The sequence below is a fragment of the Struthio camelus genome, chromosome 1 (assembly GCF_040807025.1).
Source record: "Struthio camelus isolate bStrCam1 chromosome 1, bStrCam1.hap1, whole genome shotgun sequence".
NCBI lineage: Eukaryota > Metazoa > Chordata > Aves > Struthioniformes > Struthionidae > Struthio > Struthio camelus.
Window position 1 is genome coordinate 45,932,822 of NC_090942.1, and position 23,596 is coordinate 45,956,417.

The 23,596-nt window shown below is 37.5% G+C and overlaps 1 protein-coding gene across 1 annotated transcript in view; it reads left to right on the forward strand.

Annotated features, from left to right (window-relative positions):
- The window catches only part of ACSS3 (acyl-CoA synthetase short chain family member 3), a 93,009-nt gene extending 69,897 nt beyond the window's left edge, over nucleotides 1–23,112 (forward strand). The window contains exons 10-16 of the mRNA XM_068936465.1: nucleotides 3,716–3,811; nucleotides 7,524–7,587; nucleotides 15,710–15,791; nucleotides 16,657–16,779; nucleotides 21,910–22,009; nucleotides 22,090–22,265; nucleotides 22,557–23,112. Of these exons, the coding sequence (XP_068792566.1) occupies nucleotides 3,716–3,811; nucleotides 7,524–7,587; nucleotides 15,710–15,791; nucleotides 16,657–16,779; nucleotides 21,910–22,009; nucleotides 22,090–22,265; nucleotides 22,557–22,628 (713 nt within the window). The 3' untranslated portion in view covers nucleotides 22,629–23,112. The remainder of the gene's footprint in view (nucleotides 1–3,715; nucleotides 3,812–7,523; nucleotides 7,588–15,709; nucleotides 15,792–16,656; nucleotides 16,780–21,909; nucleotides 22,010–22,089; nucleotides 22,266–22,556) is intronic.
- Nucleotides 23,113–23,596: the final 484 nt, after the last annotated feature.

The following is a 23,596-nucleotide window of genomic DNA, read 5'->3' on the forward strand; positions in this document are numbered from 1 at the left end:
GTATGGTTCAAAACAACACTGCCACCGAGAATTTAGTGTATTATATTTTATTGCATGGAGTAATGTGTTAACGCATGACAGTTGCTCCTTCTTCTTCTCCTCTTCCTCTCCTGCTGCAGAGCAACTCCCAACCTCGTTTACGTGCTTCAAGTGGAGACACGCCATGTCTCCCTGTTGCATCCTAACAAATTCAGGGTAACCCAAACTAAGTGTAACGCTAATGTCAGAATGCAGTTTTTTTTTTTTTTTTCCTCTAAGCGCCTTCTGCTGGAAAAAGTATAATATTTTGGAGCTGAAAGTGTGCCAGTGCATGTCTCGTGTTAAAGACGATGAGACAAGGCATGGAAATTGTAATACACCAGGAATGTAAGTGTTGCTGGGCATTGTTCATCTATCAAGTTCTGAATAATTTTTTCAAAACTGTCCCCTTTAGACATTCAAATGTAATTCTAACATAAACTTGACGATTTGGGACACAGAACTTACTGTACTATCACTCTGCATCACATGGCAGACCACATTTCTAAAAGTCAGGCAGATTGGCAGATGAAACTACTATAATGAATAAAATTGGGGCATACTTTCAGAGACTCCTGTATACTCCTAAGCAAGCGTACTCTGCTTCTGAATCAGCAGCACTTTCTCTAATGTAAGAATTATTTTCAGAGGTACAAATGCACTAAAATGCCTGTCTCATACTATTCATTAACTGTGCAATATAGCTCAATAATATTGAATCTCTTCAAAATAACCTATTTCATTTGCATACGGAGTAATACAAAACAAAATCACATCTTTGAAATTTGAGACTGATTTCTTTTTTTAATCAGCCTCTATTCTGAAAGTAATAGCATAACATAAGAAGGGGCTTGGGACACTTTAACAACTCTAATTTTGAAGATAGTTTCTCACAAGCTCATTCGCTCAAGTCTCAGTGAAGTGCGCTTCATTATTCTCAAAGGTGTGTATATAGTTATTCCATTACAACCCAAAGCACATGTTGAATGTAGTTATTGAACTAGTTGTGAAATACTGTTCTGACTGTGAAACATTGCTCTGCTAAATAGCCGTTTCATTGTCACATTATAAGATGTTACATGAGAAGCAAATTGATTTTATGATCCGATTGTCCCTGAAAAGTCTTCCACAGCCAGAAGATGAGCTAAATCATCTGCACAGCGTGTGGAAGGTTAGCTCCTTAAGTATCTGTAGAAGGGACTGAGTGGAAGATAAATCCACTGTTCTATACACTACGTTTGAAAATATGCAAGATCTTAAAGACTTCAGCACCGGGAGTCTGTCCAGACCACATCATGCTAATTTCAGAGAGTCCAAATATAAGCAAGTGGAGTGTCAAGAAAGAGGTGTCTGTTTGTGCCTGTAGAAACCTGATGAAAGGAGTAGGTGGAATACAATGTGCATTTGACAAGTGATACCATTTTTCAAATGGCTGTTGCTTTTGCTTTCAGACTTAAGTTTTGTAATATAGGTCTAGGTAGGGACCTGCATGTAGGTCTTGACTTGAATTGTAAAGACAGCAAACTTAACTTAAACCAAATTATCTGATCTTAAGCGACTCTACATTTTGGAAAGATAAAAAAAGGGCCACCCAGTACTTGTATTATACATAATTTGGTAAGGACACAGTCTGATTAATTTTTCTGTATTCTGAACAGGGATGATTTCATGTCAAGCAGGATTTTGAGTTGATTTTACTTCCAGGTCAGGAATTTTATATCTCTTCTTGGATAAAAAATACTGTTGTGGGAAGGGGTTACTGTTTTCTCATAGGTTTAGGAAATTGATATTTCAGTCCAGCATCTTGTCTGAAAGATGTATGTTAGTTTACCAAGAACTGTACCGCACAGAGACATGTGTTACCGTTTGACAGTACTCCTTGCGTCTCCTACTTTATAAGGGAATCGTTAGCTTTCAGGAGCTGTTAACCTAAAATAATTAGTGGGTGTATCTGGGATTAAGCTTCCCTCTCTTCAATAATGACTAGTCCAAGAACTGACAAACTAGATTTTTTTCATGTATATGAAAAGTCTGATTGACTCATGGGAGTTGAATGTACAACCTAGAGATTAGAGTGCTGGGTAAATATGAAAATTATATACTTCCACTGGTCATTGAGAAGACAATAGAATAAATAGCTGCAATTAGAAAGACCTATTCACAAAATTTTAGAACTTGTGATTCTGGTTTAGAATAAATGGACTTTCTTTCAGTTTTATTTGCCATTATCCAAAAAGCATGAATAAACACAAACAAATTAGTATGGTAATGTTTACTTTACCTTTTGGTTTCTGTTGTTTTCACAGTGTATCAAATAGCCAATGAGTCCAAACTAATTTTCAGAGATTTCACAGATTCCCTGCTCCCAAGGGTTTTTTGGGACCTGAGACCTCTGCAGTTTGAAATTTTCATCAACTTCCCACTCCTACTAAATCTTAGTAGTAGATCAGGTTACAGTGACGCTCTGGTCCCTACCCATTTTTCTGACAGCATCGTTGTTTTGCAGCTGTAGTTTTTTTTTTTTTTTTTGGCAATGGCAGTGCCTATTCCTGTCAGTTGGTGTTGAAAATTACTTGGATTGCACAGACTGGCCTCAACAATGATTTGGAGGTGCAGGCATAAAAGGAGGTTACTGTGTCATTCAGTAGTTTTGAAGTGGGTCTTTTACTTCAGTGGGGATTCAGACCTGTTTGCCTCCTGTGGGCTCTGTGGAGGGGGCAAAGGCACCTCAAGCGTCTAATTTAGTTGTCTGCTGTTAGATGAATATCTTTCTAAGATTCAAAAGTCGGGAGACATTTGTCATCTGACTAAAAAAAAAAACAAAAAGAAAAAGACCTCTAAACTGTAGTGGTTAATAAAGCTTAGCATTTATGTTAATTTTTATAGGTAGGGGAGGAAAAAGCAGCTGGTTTCTGATTGCAGAATGCTTGCGGCGGTTTGATTCCTGTTCTTTACAGTACTGCTTTTGAATTCATTTTGTTGGCGTCAGAAGTTTAGGTCTGACTGTCTACTCTATTTCTTTTTGAGCCTTTTCATTAGCTGAGATAGTTCTCACTGAGACCTCCAGCATTATAAGAAAGGTATTCCTGACTTATCTGCATTATTTACAGACAACTTTGAGGCACTACTTTTTCTCTGATCTTCTTGACTGGTATTATAGTGGAGATGATTTGGCATTTATCTACCTTTCAAAACTCTGAATGGATAAAATTTTTCAGCTCCAAAACTGAACACCTAATATTTTGGAACTACCTTACACTATAAGGTAATCATTCAATGGATTGTATTTTCTCTGGAATTTGTTTTTCCCCAAGATATTGACTTATGAGATAACCCTTTAAATACATCTGTCCTACACAGTATTTCTGTCATAGGTTGGCTGCAGGCGTGTATCTTACTGGCCCGGGATAACTTCATACCTAGAGCAGAGGAAGCTACCAGCTATAATGCAGAATGTTTCTATTTTTGACAGTTTACTATAGAATGGAAAAGCTGTTCTGTGAAGAACTCAGGTTTCTGTGATGAACTTATTTTCTTTAGATTATACACGCAACACTCCTCAATTCTGAATCTTTCATTGCTTGTCTGGGAGTTTTCTTTTGATGTGCTGAACTAGAAGCAAAACTGAGAACCAATGAACACTGAACGGCACTAAGAACAATCTTAACTGGCACACTTGTATTCTCTTACTTAACAGAGTCTGGTTCTGCAATTACTGCTTCCTGCATTGGTTTGGGGAATTCTACAGCACCTCCACCCGGGCAGGCAGGAAAACCAGTGCCAGGATACAATGGTAAGACTGTGTTAAATGTGCTGCTAGAAAAGGAAATTACTTATATTCTTGAGTAAGTGCTCTTTAATTTACATACCTCATGGGGAAAGTACATTACAGCCTTATTAACCAGTTTTCCTCCTTCCTATAACTGGAAGCTCTGCTTTTTTTGTGCATTGTAGAATATTACTATGCATAAGAAATACAGAATTACGCTCAACATGATCGATCAACTACTCTTATCTCTGTTATGTTAAAGGGCTAGCACTTATTTCTACAGTGTACATAACAAAAATATGAAAAACCGCAGTGCTTTGAGGCTTTATGTACGATTACACACTGTTAAAGGAGAAGTGGCAGTAAAACTGTACTTTGGTAAATTGGGAAGAAAAATGCTAAAAAAACCAGTCATCAACAGGAGAGGGAATGATAACTAGACAAATAATTGCTATAACTTGAACTTTTAGAGTGTTCTGTCATAGCTGTATTTTCAGAGCCTAAATACTTTTGGTTTGGGGGATGTACTTGTATACTTACCAGTCCCAGTCAGAGACACGTGGGTTAGATTTTCTTTTGGCACTACAAATTTTTATGAGACGTTTCCTGAAATGCATAAAGCGAATTCTTACTTAAAGCTGTGTCTTTCAGAAATATGGCATAGTGAACTAAAAGGCCACCTGGCAAGGATAAAACCTTCTGTTTGAACCCATCTCACATTCCATTCTTTTTTTAAATCAAAGCCATTTTGCCTTTATGTTCATGTACATGGAGTTATATTTCAGAGAGATGTTAAGCATGTTATCTTTCAGTACTGGTGCTGCATTTTTATTTCTAGCTGGGAGAAACAGTGGCTATGAACCAGCATGAAAAGTGAAGCACTCATTATCATCTGGAGGGTATTTGCATGCAGAGGGTACAGCCGCAGGACTAAGAACTCTAAAATATTTTCATACCTGGGAATTCTGGTTTTAATAGTTTTCAAAAGTTGCTTGAGGTAATTACATGTCTTAAAGGTTAAACCATCTTCAGGAAGAGTTCTTACATCCTTGGGCAGAAAGAGCTTAGCTAGCTTTTCTTCTAATGAATGCAAGTGGAAATGAGCTTTAAAGAAAATAATCATTTTCAGCAGCTCTGGACCTTAGCGCTTAACAATGTACTGCATGAGAATGAGCAATAGGTTAAAACAGCACTGAAAGAAAGCTGTGACATTTGTCCAGAGTTGTAATAAATAGGGAAAAGTGGAAGAATGTGACTGCGTTACACATGCTGTCAGATGGTCGTCAGGCCTAGAAATGTATGTGAGTAGGAAGAATATAAAAATTTCATATGGATTCTGTGAAACGTGCTGCTAATGTAAATAAAGAGTTCCTTCAAGTAGAATAAAGAAAATTATTAAAAGTGAAACACAAAATGAACACTTAAAAATCCCTAAAGATCTATGAAAGAACTAAACCTATGGTTCCTTTTCAGTCTTCAGTTTGAGGCAAGTTATATCCTGTAACCCTGCCATTCATGGAACGATGGACCTTGAAATAACTGTATACTGTTAGCTGTCTCACTGTCAACCACTTCTGTTTTGGTGGTGTTTTGGCTGCTGTTACCTCATTAGTTAGAAGAGTTCCTTATGCCATTTAGAAGATGGATGTTGCATTTTAGGTTACACATGTGACTGTTAATATTAATGGTCTTCAGATCTAAAGTTACGTTGCATTTGTGCTGGGGTATGAACGGAAAGCAAAAACATCTACTTTTCCTTTTAAACATAGCCAAATTCTTTGCTGTCATAATATTGCAAATAAACAATTAAAATAAACTGATTTCTTTAATTTTTTTTTAAAATGCACATTATGAAAGCAATATTTAGCAATGCTACAAATTGCATTTAAGTGTGAATCAAGATACCATATTAATTTCTAGCTGTGTTGCCTTAAATCAGACATTGTATTGTACTTTCCCGGTGAGCTACTTGTACCTTTTTTAGGTAATTACATTATATTGTTAATAAACTGTAGCAAGTCCTGTGTCTTGTGGAATTAAGTCAGTTTTTCAGTAATTCAGGAATAACCAGTAATACCTACCTTCCCCAAATTTTTGTACATTGAAATAACACTGCTCATAGGAAGAAGAAATGCTGGAATTGCTACTTTGCTAAAATAGTTGCATTAAACTGTTTAGAGTTTCCTTTAGTATAACAAAAATGAGAAAAATTAGGGGGAAAAAGCTGTTGAAAGCTAAATGTGAGTGGGTCTGTTTCCTTCTATGTTCTGTGTTTAAATTCTCTGTTTCTAACTTGATGTCATGTTCTTATGTTATCTGAAGAGATATAAGAAAAAAACTGTGTTCACAGATTTTAAATGGGATTCATTCTTGCTGTTCTTGCCGGTTTTTCCTAGAATTGTTTTATAAGTTCCCATTCCTCCTTTTGACTTAGATTTCCTATCCCAGTGATTCCTTCCAAGTCACTGAATTATAAAAAATGGCTTTGTGCACTTAGCTGTATCTATGTGCTGAGCCATTGACTTCAGCAAGTTCCTCAGTTACTTAAAAATTACCGTTCTCTCAGAAGGAGTGGCTTCAACCGGCAGGAGTAAATTATAGCTGTTTGGCATTCTTTGGACTGGATAGGACATGATACCGCTCATAAGGTTCTTAGCTGGACGTTAGTCAGAAGTGTGCCTCCTTTTCCCGATTGCCCCTGGAACTTCTAAAAACAGTACGTAAGATTATTTGTAGTAATTTAGATCCAGCTGAGCACTGCTTTCTGTGCTTTGGCAAACTGTAAAAAATATGTTGTTAAATCCATGTCAGCCTGATCTGTCGAAATGTTCCCTCCCTGTTTTTCCATCGTGTAGTCATTTCAGTCTGTTTGACACCATTTAGCATAGGCTAAGTCTATGGGTTGATACCATAGTTAAGAATAGAGTAGGTTTTCTATGATTCCTTCCTTATCCTCCACCTTCAGGCAAAATGGAATTGATTGTAGCAGATTTCCCAGGTGACTTGATTGAAGAAGCTATTTCAGGTGTTTTTCCCCAGAAATCTACATATTCCGTATCAAGAAATGATCAATTCACTGAAGGTGATGGGTCAGTGTCATCCAGTGAAAAGGATGCTGTTTGAAGGTCTGGATTCCACACTCTACTCTAGCATTACCCTGCTCTGCAGCTTTGGGTAATTCCCAAATTACTTTACCTCTTTGCGCTAGACTAGAATAACCTTGGTCAATTGGGGAGCATCTTTCTGGGTCTATTGAGGGCCTTTGAGAAACAGGCACGTTTATTTACTGCTAATAATATTTCTCACATGAACTAGATCATCCTCCAGTGATCTTAGCTGTTAGTTCTTAGTCATGTTACCCGCATACTTTTTCTCATATTTGTCATGTATTTGAAGGTCCTTTGTTACGTGGAATTTTAGATTTTACAGTGTGAAGGTATCTTCTAATTTTAGTTCTTTCATTTTTCCGATTCTGACTTTGTGCTATTTCTGCTTCCAAATCATAAATGCTACAAATTTAAGGCTTATTGTACTTACTTCTGAATGTTAATAGGGTCACAAGTTTATCTAGTTTAGTACCCCAAAAGTTTTTAATTCATTTTGTTGCTGGGTGTATTCCAGTTGTTAAGTGTGACATAAGCGTGTATCCATGAAGTAAGATGCTGTCCTCCATGTGAAAATATATTACTTACAGGAGTTCTCTTCCTTTTTACTTTTTTTTTTTTTTTTTTTACAGTGATGATTCTGAATGAAAAGAAGGAGCCAGTGAAGGCGAAAGCTTTAGGAAATATTGTGGTAAAGTAAGCAAACTGAGTTTCTAATGGCTAAGAGAAGCTTTACAGATGGATCGACTGTCCTTTAACCAAAATTTATATATGTAACAGGAATTAAAGCAATGAGAGTTGAAAAGCATGGCTGTTTCTGATGTTACAAATTATCAGAACTTATGTCCATTAATGTTGAAAAAATGCAGATGACATTGTGTATGTAAATGACTGTGAACTGCTTTGTTTGCCCTTAAACTACAGCAAAATTTTACCATTTTCTTAATTGCCAGCTGTTGACAAAGGAGTAAGCCTGTCTGTGGTGATGTGTGAGCATAGCACTGGATCATTCTCTTCACTGTTTTATCCTTCAGTTTAGAGAAGTTGTGTAGCAATGAAGATTCACATGCTTTGGCTTACAGGTTTGATGCTGCCTGCTCTTTCATTGTGTCCTAATCCCAAGTGATGCACCTTCTTACAGGGAGAATGCATATTTTCTGATCTCAGTAAAAACAGTAAGATGCCTCTATGTGTGCTTCTCATTGTTCAAGACGCTGTTCAAGTGTGGCAATACTTGGACAAAATAATACGAGAGAAGGCTCTAGCAGCAACAACAACAAAACCCCCCCCACCCTGTTGTACATCCTGAAGCTTTAATAGAATGTACCGAACTCCTGTCAGAGGAGGTCCATACACTTGAATATTCTTTTTGAAAGTGCACGTTTCTTAACACCTTTTCTTAGGTAAAGGAGCCTTTGTTCAGGTATACTCTGAACATTAATTGCATTTCTCTTATCTTACTTTCCATTCACTTTTTCTAGAACCTTTTCTTACTTCTGCAAAGGTTGATAGACTACTGCTCCCCATAGCAGATGTCAGCTGTACATTCCAGATGTTTCACAGGGTTTTAGGTGAATGTAGTTTTTCTCAGCCAGATACCTACACTGTGATTTACATGTTAGCTGTAGCCTCCTCTGTTTTCAGTCTTAGAAAATACTTAAGCTCTGAACACATGCTAGCTGCCAGGAAATACAAGTCCCAAAACGAGTGCATTAATGAACTTCTGTTTTGGTAAAATTTAAGAGACTAGAGGTACTCAGATTCATCATTCCTCATTTAGATGAATGAAAGGTAATGTAATGAAAGATGAGCATTAACCTTCAGTGAAATGAAATTTTATCAAAAGCCAAAACATTGGCATAGATGTACTGATTCTGACCAATTGTTAAAGTGAGCTTAACTAAGGATAGAGGCAGTAGCCATGCGAGGCAGGAGATTAGGAGCTCATGACCTACAAGCACTGGATTATGCTGCACGAATGCACTTCTAGAGGTATGGGCTGTCTAGCTGTGTAGCGTTTGCTTGGGAGCCTAAGTTGCCAAGAGGTGGATGTTATTAGCTCTCCTGTATTACTGATCTAATGTAACTGGACTACTATGGAGACTAAGACAGTATCACAGTAAGTTATGGTGCTGTGTGACACAAACGTGTACTTTCAGGATAAAGTCTACTCTGCCTGATTCTGAGCGTCTAAGGCTAAGCCACCAGGATGCATAGGCATATGTCTAAGTGCACACATGATCTTCCCTGAATAAACATGCTCGTATTTAGACATAGCGTTCCTGTGAGATTGTGCATTAATTCCATTATGGAGTATGAATAATTTAAATTGCTGTAGTCCTTAATAGACTGTGGTTTGCAGTAACGGTAATCTAGGTCAGAATGGAGGGCTATCTTTTGAAGCTCTTGCCTCTTGGTTGCTTAACTGTTGCTATAATAAAACTTAGGCTTTTAATCAGTGGAGAGAGAAAGGCATTTTGAAGTAAAGTTGATCCAAATTGTCTTAGGCATTCAATTAGGTTGGGATAGCTTCCAGGGGTGTTTATATCTCTCTGCTGTCTATAGGAGAGACCTATGTAGCTTAGGCTAGATGCTTAACGTTAGCTGCCTGAAAGCTCAGTGAGATTGATCCCATCCTTAGTAACTCTCTGCCAGATGAACTGAATTATATCTACCAACAGATAATATTGATAAACGTGTGTTTACATTTCTACATCTTACTACCTTTATATTTAAGTGCCTGTAGATAGTGAATATTGCCACATCAGGAGATCCTTTTAGGGGTTGTCCTCAAACTCTTAAAGCCAGAATTTATCTTCCCTAATATTGTCCTTTTTTAAAGCATTTATTTGTCTTAAGGGATTCCAGGGGTGTTTATGTATTGATTTTTGTTTCATCTTCCTCAGCATGATTTTTGCTGCAGCCAAGTAAGTTGATAAGGGGAAAAGGGGGGAATTTTCCAGTTTTTCACATTGGATCATTTAAGGAAGAGTAGTGGCTCAAGGATACTATTGTTTTATCATTTCAGCATTTACTGTAATAACTGTTCTGAAATAGTAGGGGGAGAATACGAAATTAAACTGTCCTTATAGTAGTTGAATCAATTTTGAGGTAGGTTAACTGTCACCCCTTTTTTGTTTCCAGCATTTTTGGGCTTAAATTTTTGAGACAAGAGGCCTCTTAAAATTTGTTCTACAGCTTCAGTATAAAAAAAAGTGCAGAGATCAATGAGGTTTAGGAGGCAAATTGTGGATTCTTTAACACCTCTAACATTCAAATCTGTGGATTGTTGAACAGAAGTTTGTTTAAGGATATTATAGGTCACAGTGTCTTAACATTTTGTTCCAAGTTTAATTCTAGTAAGGGACAATTTCTTGACAGTTTGTAGTTGTTTTTTGATGGCAAGTCTGTGACCGTTAGGTTAAGACATCACTTATTCAGTGTTACGCTGTACTCGGCTCGGTCACTATTTAACCGTGAGACTTTTTTCATGTTTTTGATTCGGGCTAGTTTTCATAAACCCCTCTAGCAAAGAAAGCTTTGCTCTATTCATTTCTTCAGCAGATGCTTTGTCCTTCTTCTCTACACGTACAGACCCCTTAAGATTAGTTGGGATGATCCTTATTACTAGCAGTGTTTTGTTTCTTACCCCGGGGTCCTCTCCAGGCATCTAGAAGGAAATAGGGTGTCAGGATAGATTTCACTGTTACTCTGTGCGTTCAGCAGTAAAATGTGGTATACCTCTTTAGAAGGGGAAAAAAAACCCCAAAAACAAAAAACACAGGTGTTTACTTTATTTGCAACATACTTGAGAGGGCTGAAAAATCTATTTCCTGGAGAGGAGAATGGCCACACGCTGCCTACGGCACAAGCTGTGCAAAAGTGATATGACGCCGCTCTTGCTTATTTTTAGCTCTGTCTAACTCCTGATAAAGATTGCTGGGGGCTATTTGAGGCCTGTGGTGCTGGCAAGTATAGGATTTAAAATATCTGTATTGACAATACAGTTTTAAACTTTAATTTTTTCCTGCAGGAATCAAAGCATTTAGAGCGGTAATTCTTACACCTACTTATTGCAACTCCGTGCCCCTAGTGTGGTCTTTCTTTATTCATCCACCCGCTGATGTCTGCTTTTCTCACATAGCCCTCATCTCTGCCCTTTGGAATGATTTCATGCTGACAGGAGCTCTCACACAGGCTAATTTACCTGGACAGTGCCATAATATGTTTTGACTTCACAAGTTTTTCAGGATGAAATAATAAAATACAGCGTTGAACCTTTATGATGAAAGAGTCAAGGAAAACGAAGGTCACTAGAGCTCATGAGAGTGGCCTAAAATGAATCTGCGTATTTCTACATTTCTGCTTTTTTTGAGCTAGGCTCTTTAGACATGAAGGATAATTAACTGAGATTTTATTCTGAAGTGAAAAAGATAGCAGCAATGACCTCCATTTTCCATGGAGCAAGAGCAGTCTGATTTAGTGATGTACTTTTGCTTGCATTGATTTGGTCTGCCTATAATTAATACACACTTGAAAATGTGTGCGTGCATGTTTGTATATGTAATCATGGTTGGTGATGAGAATTTTCAAAATTGTCAGTTTTCTTAAGGAATATCAGCAAAGAGAAATCCCATGTAAATTCTAGTGCAGTGGGAAGCTCAGTTTTGCTCATGTACATTATAAAGATTGCAAACCTATTATGTTTGTTTTATGAAGCAGTTGCCAGCACTATCTCATTAGCTAACATTATTCTTTTATGCATCCACAACAGCAAGGGGACTATATTTGCCATATATTCATTCTAGCCAGAGGGTAATGTCTACCAGTACATTCCTCTCTAGAGCCTCTCAAGACTCTTTATAACTCTGTGTTACGCTTCCTGTAGTGTTTGTGTAGATAATTTTGTGCCCTAATAATGGAATATTTTGGGATAAGTATTGACAAATTAGTTCTGTCATTATATAGAGCAGAGTCGTGCAATAGCTGGTACAGAATGCTGTAAGAGTATAAAACATTAAAAAATAATTAATATTTTTTTACGTGGTTTTATAAGGAATAGTTCATTATAAATTTATAGCTTAAAAAAAATGTTTTTATTTGGCAGATATTAATGTGACCGGACCTTTAAAAGCAAATATTGTAAAAGCTAGTATTCTTTAATGAGGAAGATGGTGTTCAGAAGTAAGCAGCCCATTTCCAGTTTGACTCTTTGTAGCACTGTGTTCAATCTTTACACAGTATTTACAGAGCAAATAGTTAGATGTTCAGTAAAAGACTATTCATTTAACATTGCTCGTAATGTATAAAAAGCTTTCAGTAGGTATTTGGAAGTCTACTATCGAGAATAGTGGCTTGAAGCCAGGAATGTACTCATTAAGATGCACAACAGAAATAAATGTTAATCAAAATAGCTTAAAGGGGAGAAAAGGGAAAGAAAACTCTTTCTCAGTACACCATAGTACCATAGCATCCCATTAAAGAAAATGTAGGTGTTGTCGGAGTTGATGAGGCGACATTTGGGCATACTGATTAGGGATAAACACACAAGAAAGGTCAGTTCCCCTTTGCTGGAAGAAATAGAAGAGGGGAGGCAATGGCCCTGTTTTTAGACAGTAACAGCAAGGGAACAAACTCCGCTCAAGAAAGGGGGTTACTAACGTAGCTCAAAAGAAAGACAGATAGATGAATTGAATTTAGCCGAGATGATAAAATAGCTATGGATGATCTTAGTTGTTAGATGGTCCTATATAATCCACATTATTTACAGAGTTTGCCTATGTTTTTCTACATATTTTCAACCTTGAAATGAGAAATGGGCCTGGATCTGTCTGATTTTTTGGCTCTAGACATTTGAATCCTGATATTTTGGCAAAATTCCCATACACATAACAACATTACGGCAAGCTGAATTCCACCTTTATTAATTGTACTAATTATTTGTATTAGCACAACACCTAGAAATTCTAGTCAGTCATGATGCTAAGCTCTTCACAAACAAACAGAGTTGTGCGTGCCTGTGACCGCAAGGTGGGAAAGGGGGAGGTCAGATACCGGTGTAGAGAGACACTCAAGGTTCATGAGGAGTTTAACAGGGTAGATTTAATAAAGGACTTTTACGCTCCAAGCTGTGCGAGGAGCCCCGGGAACTGTGCGGAGGGGTTGCTGATGGGAGGCTGCTGGACACACGGTTCAGATGCCCAGGTGGGACTCACCTCGTTGTATCCTAAGAGCCCCTTAAATCTACTAGAAGTATTTCGTTATCTCAGCTGCGCTAACCGTGAGTAGCTCCTGGCTGGGAAACAGCCATACTTTGGCAGAATGGAGTATGCGTGTCCAGCCTTGACGGGATTTCGGTCAGTGCGTGGAGAGCACGCTCTGGGGCTGCGCTCACGAGCTCTGCCAGTCACCGACTCCTCGCCAGCTCTTCTGCAGGTGTTCTCCCTACAGTGCCCATACCTGTGTAATTATTCTGCCCGAAAGATGATGTATTCGCATGGACACATGGAAGAAACCTTCCGTTTTTGCTTAGTAAACGGAATTGTGTCCTAAATGGAATTAATGTTTTACAGAGAGCCATAGAGGGGCATTTTCAGACTGTGTCTGTATGGTGCCATACTCTGCAGGATAGCAATACCTGCATTAGCCAGTAGTTTAGCAGTGTGGTTTCATAGACTCAGGGAGCTTATTTATCTTGCTTTTCAGCAATATGCATTGTAGATGTATGAGTTATTACAACAATTTTTCTTGAAAAAGATTGGTAGCAGCAGGGATTATACGTTTGGTGATACACCGCATACTTCCAAGTTTAAATTTCTGAACAATTATATTTACAGAAAGAAAAATGTATTTCTGATTTCAGCAATAAAACTGGTTCTTCTATTTAATGACTAACTGCAAACCATTGAATAGAGCCCTAGAGAAATTATTAAGGACTTTGTCCTATGAATTGTCCTGCCGCTCCTATAAGAAGTACGTTTTAGACTGTTAAATAAATCAAAAGTACAAAATCTGCAGCAACTGTAACTTATGAATTGCTATGCAATTAGCAACCAGGCAACAACCATAGTTAACTATCATTTTCTGGTGATTTTTCTTTAATCTGAACAAGAGATTTTTTCTTTTGAACTCCTACATATACAAACACAGGGATCAATATTATCTTTTCTTAATTTTTTTTTTTTTCAAGGCAGATATTCTCTTAAGTCAGGCTTGTGCATCACAAGGATGGTTACTAAACTTGGAAGTCTTGAACTGGGCCAGTCAATTCCCTCCAGATGAATAGTAGCCAACCTGCCTCCCTGAAGCCTGCATGACTGAATGGGAAGTGTTTGGCATTTGGGGCTGTAGTGAACCATAACCGTACTTTCAGGGGATGCAATTTATAGTATGTGTTGAACCAGAACCCTCAGAGAAAATAGCAGTATTTGTAGTAGTATACTCCCTTAGACAGCTGGAGCTGAATTAAGCTGAAGATATGTAGAATTGTAAACAGTCATAGATTTGAAACGTTACTGGATGACGTGGCCTCTTCTGCATAGCTCATACTATTAATACTGTATTTAGGTAGAGACATACCTTTTTTTCTTCTTCTTTTTATAATAATTGTAATATTAGAAAGTACATATCACTAAGCTGGTAACACCTGTTCCTGTGACCTGAACATCACAGAGGCTTATGATAAGAATCAGTATCACTGCACTGCAGAGGGAGGTTTCCCTGCTGGAGACACTGCCTTTTGGGTATAGTAGTAAATCATAAGGAAATTGTCGGGGTAAAAAAGTAAAATACTCTGGCTAAAGATTTTCTTGTTAGGAATACAGGCATATGTTAGCAAAATCTGTATGAGGCATTTATGATTTTATCTCTATAATATAATGTGCTTGTTTGCACGATCATTCTCTCCCTGTTATTAGGATTCAGCTTTATAAAACTTCTGCTTGTCTCTCTGAATATGTATTTCTGAGGCTTAAAAACAGCTTACTTGTATTGCTTATCGGGTGGTCAGCGCTTTGGAGGAAAAAGATGACTAGTTAGCTGAGACTTCTGCAGCTTTTCTTCAGGTAGATCAGTATTTGTGAAATGACCCTTCTTTTGTCATTTCCAGGTCCTTGACTGAAAATGGATATAGAACTGGAGTTGAAACCTCAACTAATGAAGCATTTCAATATTTTGCAGCTTCACTTCTTTAAAAAAAAAAAAAAAAAAAAAGTCCAGTTATTTTAGAAAGTTATAAATTTGATTTTTTTTAGCAATATAGTTTCAAAAAACTCCTTAAATTATTCCAATAACATTGTGCTCAGTTAAAATATGTATCAAAAACAAAAATAACAAAAATATGCAGAGTCTTGTGACTAAAGATATTTGAGTTATGTTTACAGAAACTGATTATCTGTGTGCCTGGGCAATTCAGTGGGTATGCGTATAGATGTGTGTATACGTCTGTGTGTTAGAGCTATCTATGCTAACGAAAGTACCTATCTCATAGCACATATGCACACATCTCTGACAGATATTCTGTTCTTAACAAACGCTGAAAGCTGAATGGTGGTTAACAGATATTTATGGCATGTCTTCTGTATTTACAAGACCAAACATTAATATAACATTGGGTCTCTAACTTTTAGAAAAATAAAGTTATGGACTGGGTACAGTTCAGAGCTATATGTGATCGCATCGCAAGAAGTATATGGTCGTGTTGATCTGTTGCAGCGTGTTGTTGAACCCAACTGTTTTCTGACTGCAGATTGTTTTTCTGAACAGGTGCATTGTTATGTCTGTGTTTCTAACTGCTGTTCTCTGTTCTTTTTAATTTAAGGTTGCCTCTGCCCCCTGGGGCATTTTCAGGTCTTTGGGAAAATCCAGAAACATTCCAGGAGTTATATTTCCAAAAATATCCAGTAAGAATTACGGAATGAATTATATAAACTAATAGTAATCCCATGACACTGAATGATAGTAGATTTCAATTGGTTAATTGGCTTTTCTCACATCTGAAACAGAAGAAGTAAACTTCAAGTTTCTGAACCTAAATATATTTTCTACCGCTATGTCATTTGGTTTAATATAAGATATATGCCTTGCCATGTTTGCAACCTTAGACTAGCATAGTTTCAAATATGGTACTACTGCTGACATGCAGTTGCTCTAATTTAGTGTCAGTCCAAAATACACGCTTGCCTCCAGTGTGTGTAAATACATAGGAGGGATCTTACTGAATTAATTATGCTTAATTTTCAGATGAACTGTCCAAGGACTGGCTTGCTCCTTTCCATACAGAAATGGAAATACAGACCTGTATTATGTGAATATCCAAAATAGAAGGTTTTGCCTCATTGATGAGGCAAATTATTATTTTTTGCATTAACGTGAAGATGTTGTTATACGCCTAGCTCCAGCAAATGGAAATATCTTTAGAGACAATTCGACAACTGTCACTGTATTGTAACAATTCCACTCTTCTTGTGTAGGTTCAGGCAACATATTTCTCCATGGGGTCAGGGATCAAAGCAAGCAGAGTGGAAGAAATCTAGCTTTATATGTTATCTTCTGTTCTGTCTTCACAAAGACTACAAAACCCTTCTGGAAAGGGAACGCCAAGATGTATTATGACATAAGAATTGTGAAAAATATTAAGTCTTACAGGGACCAACAACTTACTTCATTTGAGACAATCAATCAGTTTTGTTTGCTGGTTTCCCAGAGTGACTGATGGTCCTAGTTTCTGAATTCTTTTTTTTTCTTGTTTGGTTGTGTTATTTTTAGGGATACTATGATACTATGGATGCAGGTTATATGGATGAAGATGGCTATTTATATGTCCTATCTCGAGCTGACGATGTGATCAATGTTGCAGGACACAGAATTTCAGCAGGTGCAATTGAAGAGGTGAGCACTGCCTGACAGTAAAATAGAAAAGTGAAAAATGAATAAGCTGAATTCACAGAGACTGAAAATAGATTTTTAGGAGATTTTCTTTGTGCTTTTCTTGATTGCATTTGTATTGGTGTTTTTAACAAAAGCATTAAGTGCTTCAGGTCCTTCCTGTTAAGGTCCTTTCCAGGACTTGAACTTAATCGACAGTGAGCATTCATACCATGAGCCTGATGAAACAGGCATGATTTGACAGAAGAAGGTGGAGTTAAGAGGCAGTGTGGTGGCATTGGAAGCATTCCTGTAAACTATGTTGTCACGTACTTGGGAATACGTAATGATAACGTAGGTAGTCCTTCAGGGCTCAGTGTGGCAGGGAGTTGCACCAGTTACTGTAGTGGCTTATGAGTAGGAACTTTTATTTCTAAAGTACAGTTTGAAGGTGTATTTTGGAAAGTGTTTGGTGTTGGATGAATTCTTTTCGCATAGACTCACATTCAGTGCTTTTCTTGATTTGAAGAATTTCCTTCTCAGTTTTTTTAAGAGCTGTTTGATCTCGTTCTTATTGTACAAGTGCAAGTGGTGTAAGTAGAGCAATGAAAATTTAAAAAAAAAATCCTGCTGTTTAATTGAAAATCATTAACATAATACCCATGCAACTGAAAAAGTTGAAAATAGTGGAGTTCATAATAGTATCTGAATTCTATATCCTTGTTCACTCGCCTTTCCAGAGCTGCTGTGATTGCCAGTTATGAATTTTCCTGATGAGAAATCAATTGCTTGTTCAGTGAATATAGGAAAATATGTGCCGAACATGTACAAGGGAAAAATGCACTTTTTAAAACTCTGAACTTAACTGTGTACTGAATCACAAACTACTTTGTCAGTATGTTTTGCTTTATCATATTTATGTTAGCAGTAGATTAATTAGTACATTTTAGTGACATTACATTTTTTTAAAAGACTAGAAAACTTGAAAAAGACTAGAAGAAATTCTGGTTACACAGAAGGCACTAGATTCCCCCCACAAAATTCTCTTTAGTAATTCCTTTATATCTGGGCAGTTTTAGGAAGACGAGGGTGGTATAGAGCTCTACACTACATCATCCTCCCTTCTTTCCAGGACCTTTCAGAAACATCCCTGTTCGCAAGTACAGGATATCCCACTGCTAAAATAGCCTCCTAGGCCAGATCACTCATAGTCTCGTATTAAAGCTGCTCTAACGTGTGCTGCTGCAGATTGGTTCCGGAACTTGCAGAGCATAAAGCCGCATTTTTCTCCCAATTCAAAATCCTGCAGTGAACACAGCTTTTGGCAGGGGTTCTCTCATTCTCCATGAGAGGAAATATTTTCTTCTGCACAAGATAGCTTACATTGTCTGATGAAGTTTATACCATAAGCTTGATAAGAGGGCATGATCTGACTGAACAAGGTGGTGTTGGGTGTTGGCGGTGTTGGACAGTACGATAGCGCTGGAGGCGTTCCCATAAGCTCTGATGTCATATGTACTTGTGAACAAAGCATGGTAGAAGCGGGCAGTCCTTCAGGGATCAGTGAGCCAGGGAGTTGGACCAGCTGCTGTTGTGACTCAGAACTAGGAAGGCGTAAAGGTGGCTTTCAGTCGCTCTTCTCCCTGTTTCCCCCTGAACTGAGAGTTTTGTGTTGCTTCACTGAAGCACAGCAGGGAGTCTCCTCCCCACAGCTAAATGGATGAGTGGGACATTGAATCTTACTCTTCAGGCTGCATCTGAAACTAACATAACAGATGAGGACAGGAGTTACCTCCTGGGGACAGGAGTTACCTCCTGATCTGTATTATCTTTGTATCCTTTTGAAACTCTTCCTCCTCCCTGAGCACAGTGTCTGTTTTTATCCTTGTTAGGTAGAGCTTTCCCCTAGAAACACTAAATATTGCATTGCTTCGAAATTCTAGAAACTTTTCTATTCTCCTTTTGAAAAAAGCTAGACAAACTAGAGTGCTGTTAAAGTGCACACAGCAGATGATTGCTAGTTAAATGAGAAAGCGTTAACAAGAACACAAATAGCTCTTCAGGAAGATCAGTACAGGCAGAATTAGAGGGTCATTGAATCGCCTACTAATTAAGTGACAGTCACCTTGTTGAGGCAGTACATTATGTGCATTTACATTATAGCTACAAGCTTAACAAGTTTTCCTTAACGTTTTGACTAAAGATTTCAGCTTCATTATGTTCCAGTTAGTTTCTTTGTCTAGGGTACCTAATAGTATCATTGGGGCTCCATCTTTGCTGTGGTGCAGAAGGAGTTACTGTTCACTTTGCCAAGCAGTGAATGTTAGCTATGGGTGGTAACCTCCAGCAGCGCTGATCTGTCCATCTCCGTTTTGTCTGTATATCTATGGTGACCATGTTTATCTTGACTCTTTCTGAAACAACCCAGATGATTACTTCTTGTCTGTCTGAAACAAAAGATTAGAAATTGAGGAATTTAGCATGAGTAGTCCCCTTCCTGGCACTGCAGTTTCTGCCTGCTGCTGCCTTATAAGGTTTTAAGTCTATCTTTGTGCCAAGCACTCATTTCAGAAATGCCATTTCATTTTCTCTTTTTCTTACTTTTAAGCAACTTTTAAATGCCTACTGCTGATTCTGTTCCCTGTTCTCTTCAGCCTTGTCCTATAAAATTTCATCATTTTAAAGCAGTATTTATACTTGCAGTCATTTGAATGAACTATCCCAAAGTCAAAGACTGAGAATGCAGGTTATAACAGGAATGCTGATAGGGTTTTGGATGGACTAGTGAAGGAAAATGTTACAGAGACTCAACTATTTTAGCTCACCAGCCTTTTATGAACAAGTGACAGACTGGGATAATGCAAACAGGCTACTACAAAACAAAGCTGGCCACACTTGCATCTCCACCATCAAGGTCCTCTTGGTGCCTGATAGATAATTACGGAATTGATGGTAATACCAGACTACTGCAGACCTTTTTCCTTTGTTTCTGTGGAGAGGCCTCAATTCCTCTGGTTATATAGCTACGTTGGTATTAGCAAACACATAGTCCTTGCATGCAAAGAGAAATTAATATGTACGGTCACATGATGTGACCTCTGTGTAGCCTTTGTCACATTAGGTCCTCTTTGTGATTGACCATAGAAGACATGTCGAAAGCACTCTTGACAGCAAGATTTCCCAAGAGACCCTGATATCTACGTGCAAAGAGCCAGGTGCCTTGGAACAGGATTCACGACTGCCAGTGCCTTAAGCCCAACTTTGTCCCAGTGTTAGGCACACATGTCTCAGTATGCAGTGAGACATCTCGGTGAATCTTCTCCAGCAAGTAAGAGCCTCAGCTGGCTAATTGGAAAGAAAAGAGTAACTCGTGCTTTCTTCCTAAAAGAGTGTTTGAAGATATTAGTGCTAATGTGTGTCGCTTGTGTAATTGCATGAGCACACACCAGATGAACTTAGGTTTAATTCCCTTTTTTGTCCAAGGAGGTTCAGACCTAATGTCTCCAAGAGGGTGAGCTGAAATGAGGCTGTAAGCTGAGGTGCGGCCTCCAGATGCCTTTGGTTGAGGCTGTATCTTGGTGCAGCAAAGAATGAAAAAGATTTAAGGAGTCAGAATGAACAAAGGTGAATAGGGCTTTATAGCCCTGTAATTGGAGTGCTTTCTGGTTTTGTCCTTACTCCAGACCACTTTTTGCATCGTACATTAAGTAATCACCATGCTTTGTGACAGATGACTGATTAGAAGCATTTGTTAGTGGATTTATTGGATCTTTGTGACTACCATGAGGAAAAAAGGGTTTGTTTCTGCAGTAGGCCTATTCCTAAGGAAAGTATTGATCCATTTTAACTGTTGGCTTTGATGCTTTAACTCATTGTAAACATTGCAACATGACAAAATTTATTCACAGTGAAATATATGTTGGGTACAATTTAGTCTGCGAATATTGATGAAAGTATGGATGTGGTATTACCACAATGTGATATTATCATTATTGATGGAAAGCAAAATATAAATGCTTAGGGCTCTGCTTAGGACATCTGTTTTGGAAAGTTGGAGGAAGTGTTTTTTTGCCTGAGAAAACTGAGATCTCATTTTATGAGAGGGCTAGTTAAGCTAGGAAGGAAATATGGAAAGAGATAGAAGATAATGTGCAAGTATTTGTTATACGTTCAGATGTAAATACTAACAATATGATGTAAACACTAATAGTAGTCTGCAAATAATATCCACGAGTACTTTCAGACTTTCACTAAAGCTTCCTGAAGGTGTCTGTTTTATTTGCTGGATCTTTTCTATCTTTTTCTTAGTCTCACTCTCCTTTTTACTGCGTTAACAAATATCAAAGATGATGGGAAGAACAGGTCACTTTCTTCCCCCCCCCTCCCCCCCCCCCCCGAGAAAACAATATGTTCCCAATTGAAAACTCTATAAGCAAAATACTCAAGTAGGAAGCAAAGACAGACATCTTGCTATGTGTTTATAAACAACTTCAGCTTGATTGGTATATAGGAACAGTAACAATTTGTGATGGCTTTTTTCATGACATCCCAGAAAGCTACAATTTCCAATAAATTATTTGTTCACATACTACAGAGTCTCTCCTCATAATATTATTTTCTGACATTGTAGCAGCTAAAGGACTTTTAATTCCACGTCCATTCCTACCTTGCAGTTGCTGCTGGTAGATTACACAGCTGTGTGTTGACTGTGTATTTGAATAATACCTTTACATACCTGTGTAAATATCAATTGTAATGTTAAACTAATGATATGTGTCCCAGCAAAAAACTTACTAAGGCACAAAAAGATGCCTCTCTTCTTTTGCCAAAGCCCTAAGAAAATCATCTTTGTTTTACGTTTGAATCTTGTGTCGCTAAAGCTTTTATTTCTTATATATTTTTAATATATAAAATTAAATGTTTATTTAAAAACTATGCTGTCTGTCTAGGATAGCACATGAGAGTGTGGGAAAATATGCCTACCTGTACATCTGCAGCATATGTAATTAGAATCTTGAGGTTTACTGACTAAGCAGCTTTTGCTCTTAAAATGTAAGATCTTTTTTTTATGTGCACATCTGTCAAAGTTTTTCACTGAAATGTTCAAATTATTGTTAGTTCCATTTAGTTGTGGTTTTTTTTGTCTTCCCCCAGTGTGTTCTCTTCCATCATGCTGTGGCAGACTGTGCCGTTGTAGGCAAGGAGGATGCCTTAAAAGGGCACGTCCCATTTGCACTGTGTGTGCTGAGAGAAGGTGAGAGCTCATTACTACTGATGTTACTAAAACTTGCATAAGATCAGGGAAAGGTTAAAGCATTTGAAATTCTTCATTAGGTATAAAGACGGAAGAGAAAAAGATTTTGGAAGAGATTGTTGAGCAAGTTCGAAAAAACATTGGTCCAGTAGCAGCTTTCCAGAAGGGAATGTTTGTGAAGCAGTTACCAAAAACACGTTCTGGCAAGATACCACGTTCAGCTCTTTCTGCGCTTGTCAGTGGAAAGCCATATAGCGTAAGTTGTACATGCGCGCCTTAATGAATTAGGTGCGCACGCAAAGACTCAACATCCTTTTTTTGGTTCTCTAGACCATTCTGCAACTGCTCCATGACTTTAGGTAGCGTATTGCATTTACTTTCTACTGTATCTTCCCCACAAGATCTTCATGTCCAAGAGCTTTCCAAATACTCTGTTCTCAGCTGTACTTTTGAAAGCTAGAATTTGAACTGAATTAAATTCTGCTTCATTACTGTTTGAAGGATAGCAATCTGCTATCACATGCTTCTTCTGTATATTCCTTTTCAGATAACACCAACCATTGAAGATGCTAGCGTGTTTAACCACATTGAAGAAGTGCTGAAGAAAAATCAAAAGTGATAACAGGCTAATAACAAACCTGCTGGTACTGGAATATACAAAGAGACTTTCTGTTAAGAAATACTACATTTTTAAAAAATTAGTAATGATTTAGGACTAAATTTTTTACTACAGAAATGGTACTGGGTTGTCTACCATATTGTCATAGCCAATGAAACATACTGAAGCATCTGCATGTTGTCATTTTATGCTGGATATTATGATTGCTAAGAATTACAAATAGAATTCATACAATTCTGTAGCCTTAAATTAGCAGGAATCATTAGAATATCTTATAGGATCTCTTGTGACCTTATATTTTAATCCATTATTATATAATGAGAACAATAACTTGAATTTGGCTAAAACAGCTTACAAAAGGTAAGTCATGGTCTGAGGACAGCAATAAATAGAACTCTAATGTGAAAATTATTGCAGATATAAGTTGTCTTCACTTGTAAAAATATGAGCTTTATCTTTTTTTTAAAAAATGAAGGTTATTTTTCTGGCTTCCACAGACTTTTGCTAAGTCTGTCAGTTATAAATTAGATTCCTTTAGTTGTTTTATTCAATGACTTTCTGAAGTGCCTTTTTTGTAGGATGTTAGATGAAGTCTTCTGGTTTTAAATATCTGTGAAAACCTTGATTTATTCATAGTAATGTTGAATAAAAACATTATGAATTTGAAATGAAAATACATTTACCTCTTTGCATTTTTGGTAGTCTTGTTGTTGTGCTCTTACAGAAAGGATAACCAGGATGTATTTTTCCTGACATAAGCAGATGCTTCAGGCTTGCTGAGATGTATATATGGCGCCAAGAAATTTAGCAAATAATACAGATATTAAGCAGACTATTCTTGAATTCATAGGCCTTTCCAAAATAGTTTGCAGGTTCTCAGCATACTAGCAGATGGAGGATACATTACTTCTCGAGCTGCATTTTTTAACTGAACAATAAACATAAAGATCCTTTTTAAAATACACATT